Consider the following 23,004-nt stretch of genomic DNA (forward strand, 5'->3'; position numbering starts at 1 on the left):
TTATGCCTTTTGTATTCTTTCATTTTTTTAAAATACTGGATTTGTATGTAGCCAGTCCATTTATTTTATCAAAAGGTATAATTTCTTCTAGAGAGTTGATTCCATTTATCATCACATTCGTAATGGATGATTTTATTCTTGTTTTAAGCAATCCGTGATAGAGATTTCTTTTATTTATGAGTTCTATAATCCCATAATGTTAATTTTATGAGAGCTAGAATAAGTTCACTAGTTGCAAATCATGTAACTTTTGGTTTATGATCGTCATGTTCTAGGTGCACTTGTTGAGTCTGAGTTCTTGCTTGTTGTAAGAGGTGCTTGTTATGTTGAATGTACCGAGCTATTACAATTATTTTCATCTGGCGTCTCCATATTTATGGTTATTTTCCATACAAAAGAAATTGCAATTTTAGTAGCTAGTTTTTTTTGCAGGTATATTAGGGATCTTCTTCTCAATCCTCCTGCTTATGAAACTGCGACCACTATTCAAGGTGATTCTCCTTCCCTTTCTTTTTTTCTTGTTTTTTCTGTGGTCTGTCGCTGAGGTGAGTGGACTATATTTCCTGCTCTGACATCTTTCTGTCCTCCCATTCATTTCTTACTCTGGTTTTCAGCTATCTGCTGATACTGTCATATGACTTTGTTACCATGTCAAAAGAAAGAAAAAAGAAATGCCATTATGTACTTGTTTAGTTGTTCCCAGGATCGAGCTCAAATAAAATTCTTGTTGATTCTCTTTTAGGATTGTACAACCATTTTATACTCCTATGTTGGATTTAGTTTATATCTGTCAATGGACCTTGAAAAACATATGATTTTGATCGTCTTAGTGAGAGATTTTTTCTGCATTTCTTTCATCTTGAGCTATTCCATGAACTATTTAACAACAGTGATAAAGGAATTCATTATTATATTTTTCGTCAGAAAAGCTGGGATTTTGCAGTTCTGCAGTCTTTACACTGAGACAAACTGTAAATCAGTTTTTCATGTAAAAACACAAATTTCTTTGAAGATAAGCAAATGTGTCTGTGAGTGGTCGGATTCCTGGTATTTTCTACATTTCTGCAAATTTTATTTCATGTCTATTGATTCTAGATGAAAAGTAAAAGATACAATTTCTGTTTATTGACTGATAGTCGTATGTACTTGATATAAGTGCTATCTTCCTCCCTTTTTTAATCTGTTTATTTGGTCCATGTTTGACAAATGACAGATTCTACATTAATGTTTGGGGGTGCTGAGGTGCAAGATTGGGAATATCTTGGAAATTGTGAAATTAGTTTCCACCAAGTTTATGTAGTTATGGATGGAATTATACATGGATAAAAAATTTTCCTGCTGCTATTCTAGCGTTAGCAAAATCTTCATGGAATATGCTAGCTGACATGAGTTTGTAGAATCACATTTTCTGTTTCTTTTACAACGCTTCTCGGTTATTTGTCTGAAATCCCTAGAAACATTTTCTTAATCCTATTCTTTTGGCCAGCAACATGCAGACTTATGAGCAATGTCACATGTGCAATTCCAGACTTCACTTGCTTTCCGCCAGCCAAGGTTTAATCAAATTTTATTGTGAATATTGAAGCTTTTGACTAAAATATATTTGACATGCTGGCAGCAGTCTTTTTCTGGCTTTTATAAGATATTTTTCGCACATTATTCAATCTGATTTTTTATGTATGGGCTCGTATATATGTTTTGCAGCTTGTGAAGTTATTGGAAATGAGGGAGGCCAATCATATTGAATTCTGTAGAATGAAGAATGTACTTGACGAAATACTACACATGCATAAAAATTGTGAGTTAAACAATATCCTGAAATTGTTGATGGGTCCTGCATCTGTGGCAACTGGGTTGAAAATTGACTATGATACGTTTGTAAGTATTAAGTAGCAATTCATTGTTCTATTTATTTTCCCACCATTCTTGACTGGTATTCTTTGCTGGTAGTTACTTTTTAACTATAATCTTAATGAAATAATTTGCCTACGCATGCTGGGAAAGATTGCTGTCCTGCTTAATCAGTAGTTATCATGAAATTATGTCATCTGTTTGTTAGAAATAAGGGGCTTTATTGATAGTTTATAGTCCTAAGGGTATTTTAGTATTTTATTTTACCTTAGGTTTATTTCCTTTTTTATTTTAAGGCTTGCAAGAGCCTATAAATATGACTTCTATTATAACTTTCATGGTATGTTAAAAATAACAAAAAGAGACTCTATCATGGTTTTTTCTCCTTATTCTAGGGTTTTCCACGTAAACCTAGTGTCCTTTATTTTCTATCTTTTAACATGGTATTAGAGCGTAGTGACAAAACCCTAGCCGCCATCGGCGAAAACCAACCGGTGTAAGATAATCATAGTTCTGCACCAGCCCAACTACTGTCGATTCTAACTGCCAACGCTACTACTGTCGTCGCTACCAATACCATCACTGTTATTGCTGCCCAAGCCGTGGTTAATCGGTACCTTCAGTCCTTACATATCCGTCCAATTCTAGCGCTGCCGCAACCCTTTGATGGAAACCCTAGCGCCGCCGCCTTTTTTCACAATGCCGCCAACATTCCTCCTTTGTTATTGAGAGCTGCCACTGCCTATCCCTCCAACCTCATTGCCAGTAGTCGATATCTACACCTTGAAGTCGAGATTGGTGAGTTGTTCGCCTACCACAGAGGTAAATCCTTTTCTGCGGCAACGTCGGGAATCCCCTACTCCTTTTCCTTTCAGCCGCAAGTAACCTATCTGTAGCCGCCTTCCTCATCTTGAGTTGCCGAGTTATGAACATCAAGGTTCGATTGGTTTATCTCTGGTAATGGTTCAACAAAAGTTGGCTAATCTTCAGACAAGTTTTCAGCAGCAAATCGCTGCTCTTGGGGCAACCCTAGGTGCTTCCACAAACTTAAATTCTAGTATAGTGAATTTTGATATTCCTTCCGGTCTATCGATGTATCTAGAGAATCCGATAACCTCTTCCCCTGCTTTAACTACTGCAAACTATTTATCTGGATCTATAGGGAATTCCCAGGAGAAAAGTTGAATGGTCAGAATTATTTCTCTCGGTCTTAGTCCATTAAAATGATTTTTAAGGGGCGTCACAAGTTTGGGTATCTAACTGGTGAGATACCAAGACCTAGGCTAGGGGATCCTCAAGAGTGCATTTGGAAAGGAGAAGACTCCCTGCTTCGATCACTGCTGATTAATAGTATGAAACCTCAGATAGGGACACCGTTGTTGTATGCTGTGACTACTCGAAATATCTGGGATGCAGTTAAGAAATTATATTCTAAGAGGCAGAATGTGTTTTGTCTTTACACTCTACGTAAACAGGCTCACGAGTGCAAACAGGAGATGATGAATGTCACTTCATACTTTAACAAATTGTCCTTAATATGGCAGGAGATGGACCTGTGTCGTGAAATTATCTGGGATTGTCCTTGTGGTGGTGTTTAGTATTCCAAGATTGAGGAAGTCGATTGTGTCTATGATTTCTTAGCTGGTTCGATGTAGTGCGAGGTCGTATATTTGGACATAGGCCTATACTTTCTCTTATGGAAGTGTATTCTGAGGTTTGTTTAGAGAAAGATAGAGTCAGTGCTATGAACATCATGACGATATCTACTACTGATTTTACTGCTTTCAGTACTAAATTATTTGGTTTTGATAGTGACAAGCAGAATGGGAAACAGACCCCGGTGTGTGAACATTGCAAGAAACCCGATATATGAAAGATCAGTGCTGGAAGTTACATGGTAGATCACTGAATCGTAGAAGACGTCCTCCAAATGACAGGTCCAATCTTGGTCGAGCTCTCATGAGTGAATCTGCGAGTGCCCCCAGTCACAACCTCAGGTGAATTGCCAAAGTGACCTTGGTGTCTCTTCCCTTGGGGTTGTTGCTCAATCAAGTACCTCTCAATCCTTAAGTCTCCTCAGCATAAATGGTAAGAAATCATGGATACTTGATTTAGGGACTATAAATCATTTGATTGGATCTTTTGATAATTTTCTATCATATCTTCCAAGTGCTGGTAATGAAAAGATTCAGATTGCAGATGGTTCCTTTGCTCCTCTTGTGGGCAAAGGTCATATTTCTCCTTTTGAGGGTTTAACTTTACAGAATGTGCTGCATGTATCCAAAATATCTTACATTTTACTATCTATTAGTAAGATAACTAGAGATTTGAATTGTCAAGTTGCTTTCTCACCAGATAATGTTTTCTTTCAAGACTTGAGCTCGGGGAAGACGATTGGCACTGCCCGACACAATAGGGGACTCAATGTCCTTGATGATGATGCTTTCTCTAGGAACTGTTATAGGACTAGTTTGTTGTCATCTTATTTTTCAACTTCAGAAAAAGATTGTATGTTGTGGTATTTTCGCCTTGGTCATCCAAATTTCAAATATATGAAATATCTATTTCTTCATTTATTCAATAAAGTTGATGTCTCTTCTCTATCTTGTGATGTGTGCATTCGTGCAAAACAACATAGAGTCACCTTTCTGTCTCAACCTTACAAACCTTCTCAGCCCTTCACCCTTATTCATAGTGATGTTTGGGGTCCCTCGAGTATTACCACCTCTTCTGGGAAACGGTGGTTTGTGATCTTTATTGATGATCATACCCGTCTTACATGGGTTTTTCTCCTCACTGATAAATATGAGGTTTCATCGGTATTTCAACAATTTTACACTTTTGTTGAAACTCAATTCAACACCAAAATTGCTATTCTTCGTAGTGATAATGGTCGTGAGTTCCTTAATAATACTCTTCGTGATTTTCTGTCTTCTAAAGGCATTGTCCACCAAAGCTCGTGTGTCTATACACCTCAATAGAATATGGTGGTTGAAAGGAAAAATCGTCACCTTCTTAAGGTTGCATGGTCTCTCATGCTGTCTACTTCACTTCCATCTTACTTATTGGAAGATGCAGTTTTGACTGCAACTCATCTTATTAATCGAATGCCTTCCTGTGTCCTTTAATTCCAAACCCCTTTTGAATGCTTCAAGGAGTCATACCCTACCACGTGGCTTATTCCTTATGTTCCTATTTGAGTTTTTGGGTGCATTGCCTTTGTCCATAATTATGACCCTAATCAAACTAAGTTTTCCTCTCGTGCTCAGAGATGTGTCTTTGTTGGGCATCCCCTTCACCAGCGAGGTTATAAATGCTTCCACCCTTCTTCTCGAAAATACTTCATCTCCATGGATGTAACGTTCCTTGAGGATAAACCTTTCTTTCTCGTTAGTCATCATCAGGGGGAGAGTATTAGTGAAGAGACTAATTGGTCCACATCTTCAGTCTCTTCTGACCTTCCTAAACTCCTTCCTGAACCCATCCTGATTGCCCATGACACCGTTGTACCCACTAAACAAGTCCCTTGGATAACCTACTACAAGAAGAATCTCAGAAAGAAAATGGTGTCCCATATTGCTCTGCCAGCTCTGGTCCATGAATCTGAACCAACGCAGGGATAATACTAACTTGTGTGTTGAGGATGATATTGTTGATTTGGCTGAAAATGACGGGAATGATATGTTAGTTCTAGAGAATAACAGGGTTGCAATCAGTGACGAGACTTCGACAGAAACACGAGGGTGAGATTCTTCATCAGGCTAGAAAATGTAATCAAAATCCCGTTACAGATGATGAATCAAACAAACCAGAAGATTATGATATCTCTCTTGACATGCCCATTGCATTGAGAAAGGGCACCAAATCCTGTACCAAGTACCCTATGTATGTCTTACAGTAATATGTCTTCTAGTTTTAGGGCATCCATTGCCAATCTTGATACAGTAACAATACTGAAAAACGTACATATGGCTATGGAAATTCCTGAGTGGAAGATTGTGTTATAATTCTATAGTTAGGGTTTTTCATTCTTGTAAATATTTTGTAATATTTTCCTTTTCTATGCTTTGTACACTTATATATATTCATATCTTTGGTGAATGAATAAAGCATTCTGATTCTCTTAAATCTAAGAGTTTTACAGCCGTCATGGAAGAAATGAGAGCTCTTGAAAAGAATAATACGTGGGACCTTGTTGCTGTTGGTGTTGACAATCAACAAGCGAAAGCAATTTGAATCTTAACCACTCTAATTCTATTAATTTTAGCAATCAAGCAAGCATGTTCATATTAAGGAAATAGGGTTTCTGAAATATACTTTTGATGACCTCTTCAAATCTTCAATTACAACTCAAATTTCCTTTGCAACACCTTGTAGACCATCACTTTATCTTCCCTACTATCCTCTAGGACCTTTGATTGGATGGTGGAATCCAAAATGAAGATGAATTTTAGAGAAAATTGGAGGAAAAACAAATTTTGTGTCATTTGGTAGAGAAAACCCTTCACCTCCCAAATTCTCAATCTTCCATCAACAAATCTAAACCAATTGATTTTTTTTTCTTCATTTTTATTCATGTGTTCAGAATGCATGAATAAATGACACCAAAACATGTAATATTGAGCGGAAACTATGGTGTCAAATGTGGGAATAACCCACTATGGGTATTTTCTTCAATTAAATTGAACAAAAGAAATTCAATTTTCTTATTTTTAAATTGAATCCAAAATTCAATTATAAATTTTGAAATCATAATTTCAAAATTAAAAAGAAAATACAATTTTATACAATATTGATACAATAATTAATATTACATAAATTTCATTAATTTTTAAACAAAATTAATTTCATAACTAATTTTGTATAAAATTAATTCCTAATAAATAATTAAACAATTTAATTAATTAAATATTAAATATTAAATTAATTAAACATCAATTTCTCAAACACGAATCCCTATTCATGTAATTAATATTTAAATCATATTTAAATATTTTTTAACTTCCCAAATTTCGTTTAATTCGATGATTAAACGTTTAATTACATCACATATAATTAATATTTCCCTTAAATTGAAATTGAACGTTTCAAATTTGCTCATCATGCTATTCTAAGATTTAATCCGTTTGTGAGCTAGTAGGGGTACCTAATAGACCTACAGATCGTGAGCTCTAATGATCCAAGATTAATTGGCGAAACTCTTTAAATCGAATTAATCAGCATTCGTTAACTATTGGGTCACTCCATTAAAGCCCAGTAGCTGCACTGTCTTCACTGTAGATATATTTCTATCCACTTGATTTAACCACGATTAGTAAGTCGATCATTCACAGGTCGTTTGTATTAACTGTTGAGTCAAAATTACTATTTTACCCCTATAGTACATCTTGCTCCTGAAGTCTTTACTGATCCTCTAATGAACAATTGGTTTATAGTTCTACTAATAAATCGAGTCTCTCTCAGCCATAGAGAGGGTGGGACCCCTTATTTAAGATCAGAAGTCAGTACTTAAGGGAACAATCTATCTATTAACCCTGAAACGGGTAGGAGTGAGTTTCATCTTCCAAGATTATGTCCCCAGCTGTCTACTCGGTCTTACCCCTAAAATGGGAGGCTTATTGAGCGGTGCTGTTGAGTCACTCTCACCCATGCAGATTAAAGGATAATCCCGAATAAACAGGAGTTCATAGTTAGCTCAAGATTGAGATCGAATTACCTTAGGTCATCAATTTGAAATAGTCAGTTTTAGTAGTAAACAGTAATTATAAAGAAAAAGTGACTATTTTGTGGTTCGGTCTTATGCAAACATCTCTTGTATAAGATGCCCCCACTCACATATTTCCACATGAGCGATTTTGGGATCACATCGTTCATATCAAATACAAAGTAGGCCGCATCCATAGTGTCTCCAAGATAAGGTACCCAACCCTATTCTTGTACTTATAAACCGTTTTGGCTATATATCCAAACCTGATCCACTTTTATGTCTCCACATAAGGTTCAAGTATTCATGCTATGGCTAGAGGTTTGTTAGTTTATTGAATTTAATTTTTACAAGTGCAATTTACATATTCAATAACAATTTTATTGAATAAACTTTAATAATATCTTTGTTGCAAATAAAATATGTTTAATTTTACAAACTGCGAATTTTAAGACATACAACCCAACAGTTGCTCTTCCTAAAAGGCATAAAACAGTTGGGTGCAAATGGGTGTTCACTCTGAAGTATAAATCAGATGAAACTCTAGACAGGTACAAGGCCAGATTTGTAGCAAAAGGGTTTACTTGAAAACTTATGGGATAGATTATTCAGAGACTTTCTCCTCTATAGCAAAGTTAAACATGGTCCGGGTCCTTCTTTCTGTTGTAGTTAATAAAGACTGGTCTTTCCATCAACTTGATGTGAAAAATACATTTCTAAATGGTGAATTAGAAGAAGAGGCATATATAAGTCCCCAGGTTTTGAAGCTCAGTTTGATCATCAGGTTTGTAAACTCGGGAAGTCTTTGCATGGTTTGAAACAATCCCGAGAGCATGGTTCGACAAGTTTACTACCTTTGTTAAGTTCCAACGTTTCACTAGGGACACTCTGATTACACGTTGCTTACAAAAAGGTCAGTATTTGGGAAAATTACTTTTCTAATAGTGTATGTTGATGATATTGTCCTGTCAGGAGATGATGCTGCTGAGATCACCAGGCTGAAAAAGAAAATGGCTTATGAGTTTGAGATCAAAGATCTAGGGAATCTAAAGTATTTCCATAGAATGAAGGTGGCAAGATTAAGGGAAGGAATCTCTGTCTCACAGCAGAAATACATTCTTGACTTGTTAAAAGAAATAGATGACTGGATGTAGATCTGCTGGCACTCCTATTGAATTCAATGCGAAACTGGGAGATTCTGTTGACAAAGTTCTTGTTGATAAAGAGAGATATCAGCGTCTAGTGGGAAAACTGATTTACTTATATTACACTAGACCAAATATTTCTTGTGCTTTCAATGTTGTTAGTCAGTTTATGCAAGCACCCTACGAAGAACATATGGAAGCTATGAATCGGATTCTGAGATATTTGAAAAGTTCATCAGGTAAAGGTCTGATGTTCAGAAAAACTGATAGGAAATGCATTGAGGCTTATACCGACTCTGATTGTGCAGGATCAGTTATTGACAGAAAGTCTACCTCTGGATATTGTACGTTTGTGTGGGGTAACCTAGTTACTTGGAGAAGTAAGAAGCAAAGTGTTGTTGCTAGAAGTAGTGCTGAAGCTGAATACTGTTCTACTTATGAAGCTCTATTGTGATAATAAAGCGGCTATAAGCATAGTCAATAATCTTGTACAACGTGATAGAACGAAATATGTGGAGATTGACAGACACTTTATAAAAGAGAAACTGGACAATGGCAGTGTCTGTATTCCGTATATTCCACCTAGTCAACAAGTTGCTGATGTTCTCACCAAAGGGTAACTCGAGCAAAGTTTTGACTCATGTGTTGGGTTTAATTGATATCTATACCCGAACTTGAGAGGGAGTGTTGGAAATAAAGGGCTTTTTTGATAGTTTATGGCCCAAGGGTATTTTAGTATTTTATTTGACCCTAGGTTTATTTCCTTTTTTATTTTAGGGTTTGCTAGAGCCTATAAATATGACTTCTACTGTAACTTTCATGGTGTGTTAAAAATAATAAAAAGAGTCTCTATCGTGGTTTTTTCTTCCTGTTCTAGAGTTTTTTCACGTGAACCTACTGTTCTCTATTTTCTATCTTTTAACACTCTTTATTTACATTTGTATGCCTAGATGGAAATTTGTGTTGTATTATTGCATGGTTCCCCTTTTAAATAATTGTCATTAGTCCTAAATAGAAAAGTGACTAGGGTAAAATGCTCAAGCATTTCATATTACTTCCTTTGTTCACCTTTTATGTAGTCTATTGTTTGTCAACTATGTTTAATTTTTCTAATCCACAACGGGTATCTGAAAAATCATCATAGCTATCTTAGCTGACATTTTGAATCAGTACGGTCTATGGGTGCATGAAAATCATTTATTCGCCTAACTGGAAGTGTTCTACATTCGAACTTTAGGTTATGCTTTATTAGAATATTTCACTCTTATCAGGAAGCAAAATTGGTATTGCTAATACAAGAGTCATTCTTTAGTCCGTTACATCTGTTTTCCTTGTTTTCATTTAGGTCAACGAATGTGAATGGGCTTCCAGTAGAGTTGACGAAATGATTTTTCTTGGTAGTGAAAGTGAAAGTGATCAGAAAATCACTTCTTATCCTATCATTCCTAATGATTTTTTCGAGGATATGGAATCTTCTTGGAAAGGGCGTGTGAAGAGGATTCACATTGAAGAATCGTGTACAGAAGTTGAAAGGGCAGCTGAAGCACTCTCCCTTGCAGTATGCTTCCAAATTCCAAGCTTCGATTTGTCATTTGTTATGGGATAATTTCAACTTTCTTTTCTTTCTTTTTCTTTTTTTTTTTTCCAGTTCTTTTCTTTCTAAAAGTTGATATCTGTACTTGTGTTGTAGTTCCTCAGCATATTTGCCATGTTTAATATTATGTAATTGTGATGTCTGTTTGGGGGTGTTCGGCCTAAGGAGTTGGGAGGTGTGGAGTCTTGTTTGGCCCAATGAGTTTGTGGGCTCCACAATTAAAAAAAAAAACATTAATGTTATGCCTTTTTAACTCGTCTTTACATTATGGGGCCCAAGACTTCATAATTTTCCAGATTTCACAACTCCTTGGAGTTCACTACTTCACTCCTTGCTCCAAACATCCCCTCATGGTTAGTTTTTTTTCCTTCTCAATTTTAGTTTTTATATCATTATAGAAAAGTTTATTTAATCAAGGATATTTGATAAGGAATATTTAAATTTTTGGGGCCTATGGTATCAATAGATTTTCAAGTATAACGAGTTTAGAATTCTTTGTAGGCAATCAAGTTGGAATCCCAGCTTCAGCATGATATGAATTACAATTTACCCTTTTTTCTAGGCGAAATTTATTGTGTTTGCTGCCTGACTTTCTCATGCTTCTCTCTCCTCTTTTGTTGAGTAAATGTATCCAATCATTCAGTTTAGGATTTTTTTTTTGGTAAATAATCTGAGTCTGGGCTTATGTTTTGAATCCTATTACTATTGGTGTCTAGCCATGCCAAAATGCTTGCTTAAGTTATGTTTACGTAGATGTGGGTCTGTGTTTTCTGAGAGGGTTGAGCATTTCTGGTGGGCCTTCGTTGAGAGTGAAATTGAGTTGAATGTGAGGAAGCATAATGGTGTCAAAGCACTGGTTTCTGGGTTGGGTAACCACTGTCGGGCATTGTCTTCTCTTTTGAAGGCCTTATCGTTTTACTTTATTTTTCTTCCAGATGATAAAAAATTGGGAGTTGTGTTGAATACATGGGATTGGTTTTCTTCACCAAAGCTTAACATTTTGACCCAAATAATGCATTGGACATAGGCTTTAAACTTTTTCTGTTTTTTCATAAACAATTTGGATTGAGCCACTCTACGAAGGATTCTGGCTTGCTTCTTCGGTGTTTTGTTGAGAAGCATAGTTTAGTTGACCTGGACAGGTTCCTTATCTTCTGACTATGTTGAGCTTTGGAGATTGATTTGTTGTTGTGGGGGGAGTGTTCGATTGTGCCAACTTAACTGGTCTTCATTGCGTGGTTTCCCCTAACCTGCAACTATAGTCCTTCCCAGTTAACTAGCAATTGGAAGATCCTTTTCAGGAAGGGAGAAGAGAAAAAAAAAAAAAAAAAGCAATTGGAAGATGTTTCGTAATCTCTTGGTTGTTACTAGATGTCTGTCCACCTTTCTTACTTTCTGGTGATTACTGGATAATTTTTCCAATTGATCATCTACATAAGCTGCTGTAAAGAAATATCTTTCTATTGGTCATCCAGAGTCTTCCCATAAGTATCTTTTGAGTGCATGATGGGTACTGGGTACAATAGTGGTAATAGCCAATTTTCCTGTTCTTTAACATTATATTTATTAAAGAAGTAAGCATTATTTTCTTTGGATTTACTCAATTATATTGATTTTATGAAGTAGCTATGACCAGCATTCTAGTGTTTTATTTCAGTCTGACCAAAACTAAGGTCGCACCATTCTGCATTCAGTGCCTCATTGTAAATTTTAAGATATATCACTTGAGCTTTGACTATTCTTGCACGATGCATCATGTCTAAATAGTGATAAGACCATCATTCTCCTTCCCGGATCATTCTTGAAATTTGAAGTCTATCAGTTATTATCCTTATTATTTTGTTCTCCCAGAGTTTTACTTTCTGCAAAGTACCAACTTCTGTTTATTGCATGTCTTTTCTAACTGGCGTTGGTCTTTATTTTATACATGCATAGTGTGACCATTTATTTAATACAGGTTATTGAAGATTTTATCCCAATCATTTTAAGAATCAAGGCTATGACTGCACCACTAGGAGGTCCAAAGGGAGAAATATTGTATGCTCGGGAGCATCAATCTGTCTGGTTCAAAGGAAGACGGTTTGCACCAGCTGTATGGGCTGGAAGCCCCGGAGAAGAAGAAATTAAACAATTGAAACCTGCTCTTGATTCAAAGGGGAAAAAGGTTGGGGAGGAGTGGTTTACCACGAAAAAAGTGGAGGATGCTCTAACAAGGCATGTGGTTTGTTTATAGTAGTACCCGTCTTGAAAGTTCTTTCTCATCATGTTTTCATCTTTTGTTGAATAAATAGTGACCAAATTTATTTTGCTCCAGGTACCAAGAGGCCAATACCAAGGCAAAAGCAAAAGTAGTGGATCTGCTGAGGCAACTTTCTTCCGAATTGCTAGCTAAAATTAACGTCCTAATCTTTGCTTCCATGTTACTCATAATCGCCAAGGCATTATTTGCTCATGTGAGGTTGAATCTATACACNCCCCAACACACACACACACACACAAATTGTTCAGAGAAATTAGAACCCTTGTGTACTATTTCAAAGATGGGTGCATACAGTATGAACAAACAAAGTTGAAAAAAGAAAAGGAAAAAAAGAACCTGGAATTTTCTTGGAAGCTGAATAAGCTGTATGCTAATTTAACTCTGTAATACAATGTCTTGTTACGTGATATTAAGATGAGGTGAAACCAAGTTTACTAATCTTTAAAAGTATGTGATTATATCTGTGTGTAGGCTTTGTAACGTGGTCCATCAGAAGCTCTGAGCAAGTTAATTTGTCAACGGCCTTCAAATGTGTTAATTGTCATTTCAAATTTCATGCCAAATTCATTTGATACTTTGACTGCTTGGAAATAGAATTAGTAACTTAGTTTATAATATTATATATATATATTGAAAAGATCGAGTATATCTCATCAATTTAGAAATCTTAGTCCATTGATTAGATTTTTCTCCGTGTCATTACATGAGATTTCTATGTTATCTGTTTACTATTCCATAAATATTGATGATGTTGGGTTTTCTTTGGTTCAGATAATATACTTTCTTGGTGATGATTTCTCTCTTTGTATAATGCCTTCTGGTTATTAGTTAGTGTGAATTAATAAAATAATGGAGAGTGTAGTCGATATTTATTTTTTGCAGTGTAGTGAGCAATTACCGTTATGTTATTGATACCTATTCTGTAAAAACTTCCATCTTAATATACTTCTGGAACCTTTTTTTTTTCTGTTAATGAAGTGTATTAATTTCAATGAGTCCCGACTCCTGCTGATTAATGTTTTTGCTTTTAAATATTTTGAAGTGAAGGGAGGAGGAGGAAATGGGTTTTTCCCACCCTTGCTGCACCCAGTGATAGGTCCAAGGTATTCTTTAGCTACCAATGTTCCAGCTTTACATATGTTCATACAGTCAACTCTCCATATTTTGAATAAAAATAGAAATACTGCTATTCCTTTGCGTCTTTGGGAACCATTATTAGTAGCTGATGTGATTTAGGGTCCTAGAAGTCTTGCCTTCTGGATTTCCCGGTGCAAAGGTTTATCAGTTTTTGCTTTATTGTTAGGCTAGGTCGTGTTCATGCCCAACAAAGCAGCCGACTATTTGGTGAAGTCCTTGGGGATTTCCTATGGTAAGGAACAAAGATTAACAACAGATGCCATTTGGTTGACTGCAAAGAAACAGTCCTACATTTTTTTGAGGGAAACTGATTGCATTAATGTTATGAAATTTACAAAAAGCTAAAGAACGTTGCAGAAATCCCTTTCAATTAGCAAATCTCACTAATGGAGTAATTACTTAAAGATTTGTCTTGCTTGCACCAAGTGGCTGCTGTGTGCGTAATAAGGTCAAAGACTCAAAAGGGTAAGTGGAGCTCCTCTCCTTTCCGTTGAAAGCTATGCCATTCCTCTCGAGCCAAGTTATCTAAAGAAAACTTCTGATCAAGTTCAGCACGCAATATTTTAGATTCCTTTTTGAAGGGGTGAGCCACCAATACTGTGTAGAGGTTATTGACAGTGTTGGTGTGAAGAGGGTTCCATCGAAAAAGCTGCTAACAGCATCCCAGAATATAGAGGCAAAACGACAGCTCAGAATAATATGGTTTAGAGACTCACCTGCCCATCTTACAAAGGCTGCACATATTAGGAGAGAGAGCGGCAGAAGTCCTGCCTTATTTCATATAATCCACAGTGATGATCTTGCCCAGATCACCTCCTAGGGAAATAGAGATTCTTCGTAGCCAAGAAATGGTGGAGAGAACTCCAAGAAAAGGAGTCCGTTGGTATAGGATGCCACGTCCATTAGTTGGGTTGGGTCCCAAGAAAACAGCCCTCTGTTTTATTAATCAAAAGGAGCTATTCCTCAATTTTCTCATTTCTTAAATTCCTGTCAACAAGCCCAAACAAAACAACTTAAGAGACAAGAGGATGAGGCATCCCCTCCCATGAGGAAGGGTTTCAAAAGGACCTTCCAATATAAGTTGATGGTCCCTATACTGTAACGACAAAACAACCTATGGTGAGCACTCCAATTAGAGGCTGTAAACTGTACAAAGTTACAAAACGAAGATAGAGGAGTCAACTTATCTAAAAAAACTCTTTTCTTTCCTTCCAAAGGAGCCACAGAAGCCTTAGCAAGATTCTTTCAAAGCACTGTAGATTTATCTTTTAAAAACCACCCTGAGACAATTTGAGCCATCCAATGATCCATGGACCTTGGTTTGCACTCCTACAGGCCAAACATCTTATGAAAGAAGTTCCAAACGGTTTCAGCAAACTCACAATGAAGCCGCAAGTGAGTGAGAGATTCCTCACTTTTACAGCAAATTACACACATTGGGGGAAATGTGCAAACTAAGAAGTCTCCTTTGAACCATATCCATAGCGTTAATGCTATGGGCCACATTCCATAAAATAAAACAACATACTTGTCCTGATGTTTGTATAGATATTCAAATTACCATATAACGATCTCTATGCTGCCCAAACTCATCATTTATCATATTTTCTTGGAACAAATTCAATGGCATGAAGTATTTTCTCTTGAGGTATCTCAACCATCATTTAGCCTGTTAGAATTCATGTCTTCTCTTTTCTTTTTTCATTTACTATTCCTAAGCTGAAAGCATGTTTGATTCCATAAACAATGAGATTATATTCAGTTATTGGGTTGTATCACTGCGTTGGGCACATTATTGAGATCTTAAAGAAAGATTAGTAGTAGTCACAAATGTTGGATAAAATAGAGTGGAGTCGGCCAAGTTAATCAAACGTTTTTGGGGGAAGATCAACGGAGGTCAATCTCAGTTCTCACCTTATTAATCAAAGGATGTAAAAAAAACTGAATTCTATGTTTTTGCTTCCTGGGTAGACCAAGAAACTGCGAAGGTTGATTTACCAAACTGGAATTCATCACACTAGCTTTGACTTCCACCTCGTTCTGGTTGCAAATAATGGCTGTCCTCACAGATTTGCTTAAATTAACATTGGGCTCCGAACTAGGTGCATGGTAAAGACATTTGAATCACGTAGGTTATCCAACTTATTCTTTAGGCTCTATGGAATAGGCACTTGGGATCAATTTTAACCCAATTTGGGGCAGGTGGTTTGTTCTTAACGAAACAAGATTGGATAACATATTTTGGTCGACTGAGAGGTGTGGAGTTATACAGTTGAATATTACTCTTGCCTAATATTTTTTGACCGTCTAGAAATAGTAATTTCTTTACTATCATTGACCATTGGAAATCGCAAGACAACCTGAAACTTCTGAATGTGCAAGAATAACTTAATAGCTTGGAAGTCAAATATGAGTTTTTTACTTCTTCAATGTATCGATCAACTCAACTATCCTTGTCTTTGAATTTTCACATAAATAGAGGCTAAATAAAGAGAGGATCCATTTTGTTTGTTTTTTTTATTTCTTTTTCTTTTTCTTTTTCTTTTTTTAGTTTTTGATCACATGGGATGCTTTTAGTTTTTTGAGCCAGTATCAAAATTCTTTGAGGAAGTCTGTTTCATTTGTTTATTCTATTATCGGCAGAAATATTTGTTTATATATATATGTGTGTGTGTATGCGCACGTGTATTTTCTGAATAAGTTTTAAAATAAAAGCAGGGCATAAAATCAGTGGAGGGGAAAGTTGGGATGAAGCTGGTTGGACTATCTCCCTATTGGTTTGATGTCGTAGAAGGCAAAGCTGTGCAAAATACTATTGAGATGGAATTGTTATTTCTTTTGACTGGTCCAAATGGGGGTGGAAAATCTAGTTTGCTTCGATCCATTTGTGCTGCTGCTTTGCTTGGGATATGTGGATTTATGGTGCCAGCAGAGTCCGCCGTGATTCCCCACTTCGACTCAATTATGCTTCATATGAAATCTTTTGATAGTCCTGCTGATGGAAAAAGTTCATTTCAGGTAAGCAGCCATTCGAATGTTATACATATGAAGAAACTGTGTTTCATTAAAGAGTGATAATTTATAACAATTGGATTAGGAGACGAGAAATTAAGTCATAAGCAACCTATGAACAAAAATATATGATTCCTTTGAGCTATCCTGTTGTCCTTGAAGCTAAGAACTTAATGTTGTGTTTCCCAAGTGTATGGTCAGCTTGGTATCGTGTTTCCGAACGTCAGGACATTTTTTTAAGATTAAACAAGTTCAAGATGTCCATTTCTTAAATCAGTCTTTGGAATCTTTTGTCATTTGCTGCATGTGATGAGAAAAGGGTATGGAGAACTTCTGCTGTTTGCGACTCTAAAATCCCCTTTTAGACAGGGTGTAGAGAATTTAGGGTGGTGATTATTTCGGGTTTGCTTAAGTGAAAGAAAATACAATGGTCATTTGATTCATTTTAAATGTGTCAAATTCATAGATGTCAATTTCTTGGAGTTGACATGATCCGTTTGATTAGAGTTTTCTCAGTCCTGGCTTATCTTTATAATGTCAAGCTTAAAGAGTTCAGCAAGAGTTGTTTCTGAGATTATGTATCATGTTCGGTAAAAGGGACTCATCTTTGCAGTTCTAAATATTCCTTTGTTTCAATGAATATCTCTCAGGTGGAAATGTCGGAGATGAGATCTATCATTGGTAGAGTAACGGAAAGAAGTCTTGTACTTGTAGATGAAATCTGTCGTGGAACAGAAACAGCAAAAGGAACTTGTATTGCTGGGAGCATTATTGAAGCTCTTGATAAAGTAGGCTGTCTTGGTATCGTCTCCACTCACTTGCATGGAATATTCAATTTGCCTTTAGATACCAAAAACACTGTGTACAAAGCAATGGGAACCATTTCTGCTGATGGACGAACGGTTCCCACTTGGAAGTTGATTAGTGGAATATGTAGAGAGAGCCTTGCATTTGAAACAGCAAAGAATGAAGGAATCTCTGAAGCTATAATTCAGAGGGCCGAAGATTTGTATCTCTCAAATTATGCTAAAGAAGGCATTTCAGGAAAAGAGAAAACAGATTTGAACTTTTTTGTTTCTTCTCATGCAAGCCTTAACGGTAATGGAAAATCCCATCTCAAGTCAAATGGTGTTATAGTAGAAGCTGATCAGCCAAAAACAGAGGCAACTAGCAAAACAGGTGTCTTGTGGAAGAAAATTGAGGCGGCTATCACTGCAATATGCCAAAAGAAGCTGATAGAGTTTCACAAAGATAAAAACACATTGAAACCTGCAGAAATTCAATGTGTTCTAATTGATGCCAGAGAGAAGCCACCTCCATCAACAATAGGTGCTTCGAGCGTGTACGTGATTCTTAGACCAGATGGTAAATTCTATGTTGGACAGGTATGCCGTTGGACTAGTTATTTTTATTTTTCAACCGTGTTATGAGTGTCGGATGCATTGCTGTGAGTCATTTTGACAAATTTGAATGTGCCCTTTTTTGTTTCATTTCTTTCAAAGTCAAATACATTGTTCAGTCCTATTTGAATTTAGGGCCTGTTTGGAATTGATTTGAAAAAAAAAAAAGTTTTTTCAAAAAATTCATTTTTAAATACTTATGATAAAAACTGATTAAAATACACTTGAAAAGCAATTTTAAGTGGTTGCCAAACTCTAATTTCTTCCAAAATGACATTTGTTAAATTAAATTCTCGAAACACACCCTTATACTCATATTGAACTTTCATCACCCTCCTTTGTCGTAGACGGATGATCTGGAGGGTAGAGTCCATTCACATCGTTTAAAGGAAGGAATGCGGGACACTGCATTCCTTTATTTTATGGTTCCTGGGAAGAGCTTAGCTTGCCAACTCGAAACTCTTCTCATCAATCGACTTCCTGATCATGGGTTCCAGCTAACTAATGTTGCTGATGGAAAGCATCGGAATTTTGGCACGTCCAATCTCTTATCAGATAATGTGACTGTTTGTTCATAATTCAACAGCCTTTTGTTTTCCCATGTACATGGAATTGATGAGAGCAAAAAATCAGTCGATCTTCCCGAGGGATTTATATTATATAGATTGAAGAAATGTGTTGTTGTAGGTGATGAACACAGGCTGCAGTTGTAACTTTATAGTTTTACACCAGCAGATGAGATCAAATTTTTGATGCAGGAAGTGTTTAGGCATTGTACATCTTACATCAATTTTATTAGATGCAGTCTCTGTTCCTTGCTTGATTTGGTTCAATATTATTTTGGTAACTTGGTAAGACGAGAAATAATCAAGTAATGTGCATTCATTTAGTCTGGAAGGAAAATGCACATTCCTGTAATAAGCAACCTATGGAGTCGTTCTCTTTTTCAATATTCATTTTTTATCACTCTAAGATCATCCAATCATTCTTTCAGTTCAGAATGTCAAATTATGTGTTCAGACTATGAACCTGTAAAACTTTGAAACTCTACGAAACTTTGAAATTAATCATTCTTTCAGTTCAGAAGAATGTCAAATTATGTCTCAACTAGTTGAGCACGCTCAGTTTCTGTGAAACTTTGAAATTCTACGAAACTTTGAAATTTTACACAATGACGAAGCAACAAAAAAGAGAGCTTTTTACTTCTATCCTTTTTGTACTTTTGATGAACTTGAATAAAATGGTAAAAAAGATACCTTCAGGCCATGTAGCTTGTGGTATTTTGATCCTTAAGATCAGAAGTGGGCATTTTTGTTACTTGGTGAGAGTGGGCTTTATGGTAGTTGGGTTTCTCTTTCTTGTTCCATTTGGACTACTTGACTGGGTAGTGTTGTGGATCTAAAACATTTTCACAGTTGGGTTTTGGATTTGTCAAATTACAGGGTGACTAGGTTGGCTTTTGAACAATTCTCTAGCTTTCGTCTTGAGGAGAGTACTAATTTCACAATTTCACAATTTCACAATTTCACAACTTTTGCAACAGATTCAAGCTCGATCGAATAAAATTACAATTTTCAAAAGATAAAACCAAATGGCTCAAATCAAGCACATGGTTAACAAATGAATCCTTTGAAGCAAAAGAAAATAAAAAAGAAAGCAATAAAGAAAAAAGGGAGAATGGATTAACTCATTTTCAGTTGGTTAATTTCTGTGGGTCCAAAAGTTATGTACAAATAAATGTTGATGCACTGCCTGGAAAGAAAGAAAAAGAGGGTGGAGACCAATCCAAGCCAAGCCTAGAGATGATGATGATGAATGAATCAACAAATTCAAATGGGAGAACTTGCAATTGATCTCAATGGGGGAAAGAGAACCAAATAGAAAGACAATGTGTTTGATTTTGAAAGTGAAAGGGAAAGCGAGGGAGTGATGAAAATTGAAAACAGTGGTAGATTGTGGAGAATGGAAAATGGTGAAAGAGAGTTGATTATCAAGCCAAAAGCCAGAAGTTTCTGTGGGTTTTGGTGTTCAAAAGATAGCCTGCATTTTGACCCTTCTTTTGTACAGCAACACAAGTGCATTTGCTGTTCTCAATCAAATACTCTGCTGTGTCCAACATTTTTGCCGCTTTCATTGGCCCTCCTGACCGTCTATATCTGCATTTAATAAATAATGCCAACTTCAGAATAACTTAACTGATTGAGACAATAAACCAACCAATAGAGGTTAGTGATTTCTCATTCTAACTCGAACAATTTATGATATTTTTGTTTTGAACAATCAAATTATCTATTTCCATCTATGACTATTTAAGAAACATCCAATTTTCCCATTGTCTTTATTTAGTCATCATTTTTTGCTCCGTCTAACCTTGCATCTCTCAAGTCTTTAACCAACTTAACCTACTCAACTCCAAATCTCCAATACATACTCAAGTCAACAAGGTTGCCCACATATTATCTCAATCAACCGTATATTTGACTTTATAACATGCTCTAAATTAATTTTTACATCCTTATGAAACCTTGGTTGTTTATTTATATATTTATAATAATAATACTAATAATTATTGTTATTATTTATATTTGTGAGTGTTCTCGCTAACTTAACCCTACAACATTTAGATGTTAAAGAAACTTATAAAATATTACATCCTAAGTAACCACCATAAATTGTCCTCAATCCCTCTAAATCCTTTATCAAATCCGATCTTTATCAAAGTTTGGTTTCCTATAAAATAGTAATTAAAATGGAACATGCACTAGATTAATACACATACATAGTATCTTAACCAACCAAGAACCAACTTGACTTGGGATGCATGCTCATACATATTCAAAACTCTATCAATCAATCTCAGGTAGTGGAAAATGAAAGGATATGAATAGAGGAAAATGAATTTGATGAAGGGAAGAAGAAGACAAACCCTAAGATTGCTGTGGAGAGACTTCGCCTCTGCCCTATGACTAGCAGATCAATACCGAGAGCCTTGGTTTGAGCCATAATCATGGAGGCTTTGTCTTTGCCTTCCAATTCAACCCTCAGCGTCCCCACTTTCAGTTTCGGATGAGCAGTCTTGCAGGCTTTCTTCATCTCCTCAAGAAAATCGACCTCCGCCGTCGGTCCTCCTCCTTGTCCACCGTCGGAGGCAGCGGTGGCAGCGGCAGCGGCAGTGGCATTTGCATTATTATGATTATAATTATTGTTACTATTATTATTATTATTATTAGCAGATCCACCATTAGGCCTCTTGAGGAACGTAGTAATAGCGTTCTTCCAGGAATTAGGGTTATCGACATGGAGGAGAATTACCTGGTCATTATCAATGACAGCATGCGAAAGCGCATATTGGAGTGCAGCGGCGGACTCTCGGGTCGGATCTACCACCACCATAACCTTTCTGGAAGGTGCCGTCGACGTCCGCCCTCCTCCCATGGGTTCCGTCCGGCGATGCTACCATCAACAGAAACAGCAGTCGCCGCTGCCGCTGAACCCAGAAGAGGAAAGGAGATTTGGATCAAGATATGTTGTTGTATGTGAGGGAAAAGCAAAATCAAAAGTGAGAAGGAGAGAGCAATATGAGGTGGTCATTTTGGTTTTAGTCCGTTTCAAAACTCCAACTATATCAACAAATTCGCCTTTCTTTTCCGTTTCCATTACACAAACCTCACCTTCCTCCTCTGGCATCTCTGCCTATTCTTGGGACCGACCTCAATCCCACATTTTTGCTTCCTTCTGATTCGGTCAATGCCTTCTTCTCCTCCATTCTTTTACTTTCTTTTGCCCTAATTTTTCTTCAATTCGGCTTTCTCTTCCTCTGTAATTTCATCACTTGTGGGCGTGCCGGAGTGGTTATCGGGCATGACTAGAAATCATGTGGGCTCTGCCCGCGCAGGTTCGAATCCTGCCGCTCACGTTTTTTATTTTTTAATTTAAGGAAAATCTTAGGCTTTAGGTTTAATTTTAGTTTAATCTTGAGATTTTAAAAGGTTATATTTTCACATTCAAGTTGTGAGTTTTTTTTCTTTTCAATTTAGTTATTATGTTTTCAATATTTATATTTTTACTTAATTGTATTATTAATATCATTGATTAATTTAAAAGAAATATCCCATTAAGGAAAATTACTTCAAATGGTAAAAATGTTGAAAATATTTACAAAATATAATAAAATCTTAAAACTATCAATGATAAACGTTGATAGACACTGATAAAGTCTATCTGTATCTATCAACGCACTCTATCAGTGTCTATCAACGTCTATCATTGATAGTTTTAAGATTTTGTTATATTTTGTAAATATTTTAGTTCATTTTTCTATATTTAAAAACAACCATATAATTAATTAGTTTTCATTAATTTTCGTTAATATTAATTTTAGAATTTAATTTCATAATTATTTTAAATTAATTAATTAAAAAAATTAGCAGTCAAGATCAAAGTGATCATTAGTGAAAATTCAAGGTAAAAGTGTAAAATTTGGAAGTCTAGAACCAAATTAAAACTACAAAATTTAGGGATAAAAGAGTAATGTTTTAAAATCCGAGAACTAAATTAAAACTAGATTCAAAACCTAAAGAGAAAAAAGGGTATATTTTCCTTTCCTTCTTTAATGAAATTACATTTTGTTAACTTACAGTTTTGTTCATGAGCTTTTCAAGTTAAATTAAATTTTATAGAGGACATATTAAACACAAAATTGAAAAGTTCATGAATTAAACTTATAGTTATTGTATAATGGTCAAATTTACTTCTATAACCAGTATTATTAATATGGAAAGACAAATGTATGTCACTCATATAAATCTATTATTATAAAAAAAAAATTAATCTTTAATGAAATTAAATTTAGTTAAACTATAAGTTTAATCCTTTCAAGTTTTGTATATAGTGATAGAAAA

General features: G+C 35.8%; 2 protein-coding genes and 1 non-coding gene across 5 annotated transcripts in view; 2 read left to right on the top strand and 1 right to left on the bottom strand.

Annotated features, from left to right (window-relative positions):
• Window positions 1-18,923, top strand: part of LOC120073174 (DNA mismatch repair protein MSH1, mitochondrial) — a 29,707-nt gene extending 10,784 nt beyond the window's left edge. The window contains exons 13-22 of one of the 3 annotated variants that reach the window (XM_039025841.1): window positions 433-491; window positions 1,487-1,554; window positions 1,705-1,878; window positions 10,046-10,258; window positions 12,252-12,508; window positions 12,609-12,752; window positions 13,597-13,657; window positions 16,407-16,709; window positions 17,354-18,088; window positions 18,451-18,923. In XM_039025841.1, the coding sequence (XP_038881769.1) occupies window positions 433-491; window positions 1,487-1,554; window positions 1,705-1,878; window positions 10,046-10,258; window positions 12,252-12,508; window positions 12,609-12,752; window positions 13,597-13,657; window positions 16,407-16,709; window positions 17,354-18,088; window positions 18,451-18,681 (2,245 nt within the window). In that variant the 3' untranslated portion in view covers window positions 18,682-18,923. The remainder of the gene's footprint in view (window positions 1-432; window positions 492-1,486; window positions 1,555-1,704; window positions 1,879-10,045; window positions 10,259-12,251; window positions 12,509-12,608; window positions 12,753-13,596; window positions 13,658-16,406; window positions 16,710-17,353; window positions 18,089-18,450) is intronic. The other 2 variants (XM_039025849.1, XM_039025857.1) reach the window with 2 other exon arrangements.
• A 679-nt stretch (window positions 18,924-19,602) lies between these two features.
• Window positions 19,603-21,946, bottom strand: LOC120073188 (homeobox protein 5). Its single transcript, XM_039025865.1, has 3 exons — window positions 21,775-21,946; window positions 21,030-21,590; window positions 19,603-20,259 (listed from the first exon to the last, which is right to left on the bottom strand). The coding sequence occupies exons 2-3, from the start codon at window positions 21,536-21,538 to the stop codon at window positions 20,094-20,096; spliced, it is 675 nt and encodes a 224-aa protein (XP_038881793.1). The 5' UTR covers window positions 21,539-21,590; window positions 21,775-21,946; the 3' UTR covers window positions 19,603-20,093.
• Window positions 21,938-22,019, top strand: TRNAS-AGA. The gene has a single exon. It is a non-coding gene; the product is annotated as a tRNA-Ser (tRNA).
• Window positions 22,020-23,004: the final 985 nt, after the last annotated feature.

The sequence above is a fragment of the Benincasa hispida genome, chromosome 1 (assembly GCF_009727055.1).
Source record: "Benincasa hispida cultivar B227 chromosome 1, ASM972705v1, whole genome shotgun sequence".
Classification (NCBI taxonomy): Eukaryota; Viridiplantae; Streptophyta; class Magnoliopsida; order Cucurbitales; family Cucurbitaceae; genus Benincasa; species Benincasa hispida.

What these genes read in the sequence shown, in the direction of transcription:
- LOC120073188 (XM_039025865.1), bottom strand. Translation starts at nt 21,538, where the DNA reads ATGGGAGGAGGGCGGACGTCGACGGCACCTTCCAGAAAGGTTATGGTG. An exon ending in CTCTCCACAGCAATCTTAGG is followed by an intron (nt 20,260 to 21,029) that starts GTTTGTCTTCTT and finishes TATTAAATGCAG; the next exon opens with ATATAGACGGTCAGGAGGGC.